Consider the following 8,525-nt stretch of genomic DNA (forward strand, 5'->3'; position numbering starts at 1 on the left):
TAAAAGATATTTTAAAAAGTAACCACAAGACGTGATTCGATTTCTTATCTCACTTTGTGGCCAAGTGAAGTCATGCGTTACTCTCAATAAACAAACAAATAGGTCTAACATGGTTTGTCAAAAGTTTTTGGTCTGTGGCATCTATTTCCTTAATACCTTAGTAATTTTGCGTGTGTAATTCTAACAGGTTTATTATTACCGTTCCTTTTCTTCACCTTTTTAATTTGAAAATAAATTGTTTTAGTTTACATAGACATGCATAACTCTTTGTTTTAAGCAATCATGCCCTACTCCAAGCATAATTTCTCATTCAACCAGAATCCAAGAAGAGACAAGGTCGCAGATAGTTGTGGACGTACGTGGAAGGCATCTTTGGATAGATTATGCTTAGGAGAACAATGGTCGCTCTTTGTGCTAAAGCTTCAAAAGCTGGAAAACAAATTATAATTCATTAATTAATTAAACTAAAAGTAAGGTTGAGCAATCCCCCCCCCTCCCCTTTCAATCTCCTTCCATGCAAGAAAGAGGTGAAAGCAGCTTGAGAAAGGAAATTTAATTATTTAATTTCGTAAATTGCTCGATTTATCTCCTTGTGGGAGTGCTCTTTATCACTTGAGAAAAGCACATCAGACACTTTGACGAATACTATTTCTAAAAAAATAAAATAAACATAAATGTATGTGAATTCATGATAATTATTTGAGAAGAGAGACATTTTGTGTGCGCAATCATTCATCAATAATGGAGATGTGATGATCCCATCCATTACTCTTTACAGTAAATTAGATAATGGTGAACAAATAGAGTAATATCTTGAATGCATGATTGGATATATGGTTGTGTTTGTTTTTAAAGTTTTTTTTGTATTGAAATATATTAAAATAATATATATTTTTATTTTTTAAAAATTATTTTCAAAATCAGCGCATCGAAAACGATTTAAAATATATAAAAAATTAATTTTTAATAAAAAATAAAAAATAAATCTTTTTAAAACATAATTTGTAACGTGTTCTTAAACTGTGCTAAAACGCTAGCTATTATTGATGAAATTCAACTTGGAGAAGATAGCTAGCTAGTCTGGTTATTATCATTATTTAGTGTTAAGATTCCGGTGTGCTGGTTTAAGTAATAAGTAGATTTGTTGTTTATGTTATCGAATTAGAACATAAGAAAATGTGAATTAATGATTAAGACATTGACTTAGTTTTCGTGCCGAAAAGTGATCGCATGTTCGAACTCAATTTTAGCATAAAATTTTAAAAAACCGTTCCTGCCCTTTAATTTTAATAATCTGTTCGCTCAAGATTTTTAGTTCCATTCTCGCTTGATAATATTTATAAAGAATTTATAATTTTAATATTAAAAAAATATTTTAATATGTTAATACCAAAAATAAATTTAAATAAATAAATAAAATTATTTTAATATATTAAAAAAAACATTATAAAAACAAATTTACCTGGCCACGTGGGATGTGAGGGGTTCGTGGACTTTTTCCCAAGGCCTCGCAGGCAATCAGCGGACGGTTTTTATGGTCCCTGTCATGACACGTCGGTAAATTTCTTCACTCAACCTCCGAGGTAACATGTCGCTTGGTTGTCCCTCGTTCTTATTTTAACACAGACGACAGTCACTCGCTTCAGAATGGCAAACCACGTAAAACAATTATATATTTAAGGTCAAAATATAATAAGGATAAAAACTAAAAAACCCCAAAATTCTGCCGGGTTAACTCAAGACAACCATGTCGTTGCCTGCTTCGTAGCAGACAACGAAAGAGACGGCAAAACAACGGTAACGTCAGTTCCAGATCTCCGTTACCCCAAACACACGCATCCCAATAGAGTGTCCGTACAAGCAAACAAATCATTTTAAAATAACCGCCATTAAAAAACATATATATATATATATATATGTGTGTGTGTGTGTGTGTCATTTAGTGCAGCATAGTTAACATATTGTGCATATATGATCAACACGTGATTCTAGGGAGGTGTTTGGCAACCTCAGATTTACAAATTTTTTATTTCAAATTAATTTTTCCATGTTTTTAAATTTTTAATATATTGATATAAAAATACTTTATTTTAATATATTTTATATATTTTAAAAAATAATTTATATCACTATAAAAAATAATACTTTTCTTAAAACCTTTTGTTTTTTTCACCACTTAAAAGTAATTTTTTTTAATTTTACAATCTAAGAGCAAATAACATATTATTAAAATTATTTTTAAGAAACTAGTTTTGGATCTTATGTTGAATTTCTTATTAAGGAGATATTTAAACTCTTGTAACATTTAATCTCTATAATGGTAGATTGCTCAAGTTGATCTCACGAAAAGTATAAATTATTTATTTCTCCAGTATAATATTTCATGATTCATTTGTTATTATTTGTGATTAATCCTTGTAGGTTTTTTTTCTTCACTTATTAACATGCTTAAACTTAGCGGGTAATCTCATCTAACCTGGAGTTTTAACGAGAATATTCTAAAAATCCAATGCTAGAGGGCTCACGAGATTCATGTTTTAACAACACCATAACTCGTATGATCTTAGAAATCAATGAAGCGAGGGGCTGAGATGGGCACAAAAATTGTTCTTATCAAGCACGGAAGAATAGGAGAAAATTTATTCCAATTTACCTTTAAATTATTGATTTTGTTAAATTAATTTCACTATTAAATAGTTTTTCCAAACTTATCTTTTTCAATAAATTTAAACTGGTCTTTCAAAATAAACCTCTTTGACCATGTATATCATGAATTATGATTCAATCATCAATATATATCTTAAAAAATTATCAAACCACCAGCACCATCTTCAATTACAAAAACAAATAAAAAATAAAAACCCCAAATATCCTCTCATCTTCAATTGACCTCCATTCTAATGAGATATAAAAGAAGTTTTGAAACAAACAAATTCTAATTATTACCAGTCTTTATCTATTCGACAACATTACAGTTAACAACGATGAAGATTTACTGATAATCAAAGAGAGTAAAGAAGGAAAACAAGAGGCATTGATTGGCTTTAGTTTTTATAAAATGATGGAAAATAAAAAAAAAAACGTTATTTAATTTACCAGAAACAAACCGAAAAGAAAAAAAAGAATTTGAGAAATTCACACACTTCCTGGTAATGATGGGATTCAGAGTAGTTTTTTTTGAAATCTTTCTTTTTCTTAGAAAAGCAATTTATTTTTACGAGTATTATGATGCATAATATTTTTTAAAATATTTTTTTATTTAAAAATATATTAAAATATTTTCTTTTAGATTTTTTTTTAATTTTACAATAACTTATTATTATTTTTAAATATTTAAAAAAATTAATCTAATAATTTTTCAAAATAAAAATAGAAGACGTGCGAATCACACGTTCAAAACAACGATACGTCTTTAAATTTGCAAGTCCTCATCCCACGTGGGATCCACAAATTGGTAACCCAAAAAAATTATTTTTCTTTGAAAAAAAGAAAACTACCCGCCATCCGTTAAGTAACGGCAAAATGATCATGCTCGTTAACGGCATCCATCTACTAACTCTCTCAAGTTAAACCTCTTAACTAGGGTTAGGTTGGTGAGCGTTGCAAAACAAACAGCAACAAATAGGAAAGAGAACAGTTAAAGCAACCCAAAGTCGCGTACTATAAGAAGCGCGCAGAGCAGAATTTGTGTTCGTAACGGCGTTTTTATTTTCCGAGGAGAGACAAATAGAAAGAGAGAGAACAAAACCAAAAAACAGCTGCTTTTAGTGAGAGAAAACAGACATAGAGAGGCCAGAGCTAGAGTTTGTGGGGTGTTTTTTGAGGCTATTAAGAAGAAGAAGAAGGTTTTGTGACGTTTTGAAAGTTGGTTTTTTTAGCTTTACAGGTTCTTGGATCTCTCAAGTGTGAAATAAGTGGAAGCTGGGGACTTTTTGTTGGTTTTTTAATGGATCTTTTAAGGGAAGTAATTGTTGCAATTATCGAGGGATTTAATTGTTGTGATTAAGTGTAGATAATGAGAGTTAATTAAGGTTTGTAAAGGAAGTTATTTTGAGGGTTTGAATTTATTTTTTGGAGGGTTTTTTTTTGTTGACTTTGGCTGCTGCTTGGTGGGTTTTAAAAAATGATGGCTATGAATAGAGGAGAAGGAGGAGGAGCAGGGTCGTTTTCACAGGCGAATAGTGAAGGTGAAGTGTGAAATGGCTTTATTTTTTTTTGTTCGTTTCCTGCGAAAACTGACTTTTCTTTTTTGCTTTCAGGTTGTGGAGGGGATGATCTGTATACGGAGTTATGGAAGGCATGTGCAGGTCCACTTGTGGATGTTCCCAAGCGTGGAGAAAGAGTGTTCTATTTTCCTCAGGGTCATATGGAACAGGTAAAGATTAGATTTTGAACTTTTTTCTGTCTAGTAAGTGAGTGATGGAGTGAATGGGTGTGGTTTGATTGGGAAGTTTGAGTCTTGGATTGGTTTTCGCTTGTGGGTTTGTGCTATTTCTGGTTAAAGATTTGAATTTTTGCTATTTGTGGGGTTGTGTAGTTAGAGGCATCAACAAATCAAGAATTGAATCAGAGGGTTCCTTTGTTTAATCTGCCTTCGAAGATTCTCTGTCGTGTTATTAATACTCAGCTGCTGGTATTTTTCGCTCTCTGATCTTAATTTCCTTTCTGCAGTTTCTATTTTCTTCATTTTTTTGCATGGTTGCTTCAGTTGAGTATTGATCGATTTAATTGAGTTTTCATGAAATTGATCATATTATTTTGCTAAACTCGTTACTTTATATGTAAGGCTTGTTTGAGTTAGGTCTTAGTCATACTTATTTTTGTATTTTCTTGGTGACTGAATGATCTGCTAAATTTTAATGGTCGAAAGGGTTGATTTGAGAACTTTTTGTTGATTTCTTTCTATCTGTACAGGCAGAACAAGAAACAGATGAGGTTTATGCGCAGATTACTTTACTGCCTGAATCAGATGTAAGAAACAATTATTTTTCTTTCTGACTTTATAGTTTTAGTGTTTATTTAGCAGATATGTTGACAATCATTTGTTTGATTTAACTTCAATGACTTTAAATATTGTTGAAATACTGTAGCAAATTGAACCTACAAGTCCTGATCCATGTCCATCTGAGCCTCCAAGACCTACGGTTCACTCTTTCTGCAAGGTTTTAACTGCCTCTGATACGAGCACCCATGGTGGATTTTCTGTTCTTCGTAAACATGCCTCTGAATGCCTTCCTCCACTGGTAATTTGTGTGTGCAGTACTAGTCTTGGTTTCTTCCTTCTGATCATATATTAACTTTACCATCTCGTATATGTTTTAAAGGATATGATCCAGCCAACCCCTACTCAGGAACTGGTTGCCAAGGATCTACATGGTTATGAATGGCGATTTAAGCATATTTTCAGAGGTAAAGGATTTCTATGTGCTTTCCGTCTATCATTGAGATGTCGATGTTTTATTCTTGAGTTCAGAGAGAATTTTTCATTTCTCGTCAGCTATGCCTAGAGTAGTTAGACTGCAATTAATTAGTTAGAATTGATGTAGCATATCATCACTCACATTTGGTCAAATAAACAGGTCAACCAAGGAGGCACTTACTCACCACAGGTTGGAGTACATTTGTCACTTCCAAGAGATTAGTTGCTGGGGATTCATTTGTCTTTCTCAGGTATTCATTTTCTTCTAAGATGTTGGTTTGTTGTCCTCTATAAAATAAAATAGATGAAAATCTTATTCATATAAGAATTGGTTGTCTAGAGGGGAGAATGGTGAATTGCGTGCTGGAGTGAGGCGTGTTGCTCGCCAACAGAGCAGCATGCCATCATCTGTGATTTCCAGTCAGAGCATGCACCTTGGAGTTCTTGCAACAGCATCCCATGCCATTTCAACCCTAACTCTCTTTGTGGTTTATTATAAGCCAAGGTATGGTACATCTTTCACCAGAAACTCATGCCTTCTAATGCTTCTTTTATCGAGACATTACTGCTGAATATGTCAGATTGCTTTAACTTTTCCTTAGATTATTTATGTCTTTCTTTCTTCAATTTAACTTATCAGGACAAGCCAGTTCATCATAAGCCTGAACAAATATTTAGAGGCTGTTAACAATAAGTTTGCAGTTGGCATGAGATTCAAGATGAGTTTTGAAGGCGAGGATTCTCCTGAGAGAAGGTGGGAGAATTACAGTACATGGTTACTTCAATCATTTCTTTTTAAAGTTGGAGCTCTACTGTAAGTGCAAAATAGAAGTTTGTAGTGACTTACAATTCTGAGTTTATTGATTGATCAGGTTTTCGGGCACAATCGTTGGGGTTGAAGATTTTTCTCCTCATTGGAATGATTCTAAATGGCGGTCATTGAAAGTAATGTCCTTTTAGCTTGACACTTTTTCCTTTATTAGAAACTATAAGTTTGAAATTAATTAATCTGTTACTGTCTCTTTACCAGGTTCAATGGGATGAACCTGCTTCTATTTCAAGACCTGATAGGGTTTCACCATGGGAGATAGAACCCTGTGTGGCTTCAGTACCAGCCAACCTGTCTCAACCAGTTCAACCAAAAAATAAAAGGCCCCGGCCTCCGATTGAAATTCCTACTTTTGGTAAATAAGAGTTTTGGTTCCTCTTTTTATCGTTTGAGTACTGAATGATTTGGTCATAGCAATCTCTCATTGTTGTTGTATTGGTTCCCCTACTATTATAGATTTATCTTCAACTGCATCAACCCCTTGGAATTCTGGATTGGCACAATCCTGTGATTTAACTCAACTGAGTGTTACTGGTGAAGGCAAAAGAAATGAAAATCATGTGATGTGGCATCAAAAGCAGACTGATATTAATGGCCATAGCAACTCTATTACAAGGACTCAGGGTGAAGGGGGTTGGCTATCTTCTCCTCGTGTGAATGTTTCTCAGCATCTGTTTCAGGAAGCCATGGAGGATAGCAAAAGTGTCCCCCCTTGGCCTGTATTAGTAGGCTATTCCACTCCCCTCTCATCTAAGTCAAAGAATGACCCTATCCCTGACCCGTCTGATAAGGGGAGGAAATATGAGGTGCCTACTAGTTATCGATTATTTGGCTTTGATCTTGTAAATCGGTCTACGAGCTCATCTCCTATTGAAAAAGTGTCTGCACAACCAATCAGTGTATCTAGTGGCGCCACTGATGGACGTGTCCTAGCTGCCCTGCCTGCAGTTGATTCAGACCGAAAACATGAAGTATCCAAGGAAAAGAAACCAGAGCAGTTACATATATCATCAAAAGAAATTCAGAGCAAGCAAAGTTCTACTTCCACTAGAAGTCGCACAAAGGTACTGAAAATAAGAACTTCATGTTTAATTAAAACATGTTTTGCACTCCTCAGCTGGTTTCTGAAAGAAGTTTTTTGTGTGGTGTTGAATTTGCCAATAGGTTCAACTGCAGGGGATTGCTGTTGGTCGGGCCGTGGACTTGACCTTGATTAAGGGGTATGGTCAGCTTATAGATGAGCTGGAGCAGTTATTTGACATTAAGGGACAGCTGCACCCCCGGGATAAGTGGGAAATTGTTTATACTGATGATGAAGGAGATATGATGCTTGTCGGTGATGATCCATGGCCGTAAGTATTGTGATTTTAATGACCTTGGAAAATTTTCATCATAACTTCACAGATAATTCCTTTACCTGTTGCAGAATATGATATACTCATTGGTTTGCTGTATTTGATGCAGCGAGTTCTGTAACATGGTGAGAAGAATCTTTATATGCTCAAGTCAGGATGTGAAAAAAATGAGTCCAGGAAGCAAGCTTCCCATGTTAACCCTAGAAGGTGAAGGAACTGTATTAAGCTCGGATTCAGCAGAAAACTGAACCATTCAACTTCCCTTTCTCTCATTTTTTTTTTCCTTTTACCTTTGTTGCTGCTGCTTGTTTGTTTGCGGTTATAGTACTCTGTTTTAGTTTTTGGGCCCTGGAGGATGCTTTAAGTTTGGAGGCAAAGGAGGCACTGGCTAATTAATAGCTCGGTTTTTTAGAGCTAACTACCTAAAACGAGACAAAAATAGACGTTGACCGGATTCCAAGTAGTGATGGAAGTTAAAACCATAGGGCTAGAGTTTGTACAATTTTTGGTATTTGCAGGTAGGGCTGGGGATTGGGGTATATGTCTCTGTAAATATTTTGCGCATGGAAATGTAATATTCGTCTTTACAGCGTGGAAACATTCATGCTCGAGTTTCGTTGGATTATTTTGTCTATGGCCGTTTATTTAACATCAGCTTTTAGTAAAGCTACATAGCCGTATCATGTCTTGAATCCTCGAACTATGATGCAATGGGACAAAACGTCAGACTCGCAGAACATTTTTGTCTTGAAGGCATGGTGTTTATAATGCTTTAAAGGCAAGGCTCTTCTAGCAACCTCACCTTTGCACTGGTCTGGATAGTGGACTTATTATGGATGATGACTCTCCATGAGAACATTTTTGTAAATCTGTGGTGGCAATTAATCAGGGTTATTTATGCAGCTCCAGGCTTAACTATGGC

At 34.5% G+C, this 8,525-nt stretch overlaps 1 protein-coding gene across 1 annotated transcript; it reads left to right on the plus strand.

Moving 5' to 3' along the window:
* Positions 1 to 3,646: 3,646 nt before the first annotated feature.
* Positions 3,647 to 8,228, plus strand: LOC118034289 (auxin response factor 9). Its single transcript, XM_035039531.2, has 14 exons — positions 3,647 to 4,187; positions 4,260 to 4,375; positions 4,538 to 4,633; positions 4,915 to 4,971; positions 5,091 to 5,243; positions 5,325 to 5,409; positions 5,580 to 5,670; positions 5,760 to 5,924; positions 6,060 to 6,173; positions 6,292 to 6,364; positions 6,450 to 6,603; positions 6,705 to 7,312; positions 7,413 to 7,600; positions 7,713 to 8,228. The coding sequence occupies exons 1-14, from the start codon at positions 4,124 to 4,126 to the stop codon at positions 7,849 to 7,851; spliced, it is 2,103 nt and encodes a 700-aa protein (XP_034895422.1). The 5' UTR covers positions 3,647 to 4,123; the 3' UTR covers positions 7,852 to 8,228.
* The last annotated feature ends 297 nt before the right edge of the window (positions 8,229 to 8,525 follow it).

Source organism: Populus alba, chromosome 3 (genome assembly GCF_005239225.2).
Source record: "Populus alba chromosome 3, ASM523922v2, whole genome shotgun sequence".
Classification (NCBI taxonomy): Eukaryota; Viridiplantae; Streptophyta; class Magnoliopsida; order Malpighiales; family Salicaceae; genus Populus; species Populus alba.

Coding starts and splice junctions, on each gene's coding strand:
- LOC118034289 (XM_035039531.2), top strand. CDS start 4,124: ATGATGGCTATGAATAGAGGAGAAGGAGGAGGAGCAGGGTCGTTTTCA. Junction 5,671..5,759: donor GATTCATTTGTCTTTCTCAG/GTATTCATTTTC, acceptor TTGGTTGTCTAG/AGGGGAGAATGGTGAATTGC. Junction 6,365..6,449: donor CTAAATGGCGGTCATTGAAA/GTAATGTCCTTT, acceptor TCTCTTTACCAG/GTTCAATGGGATGAACCTGC.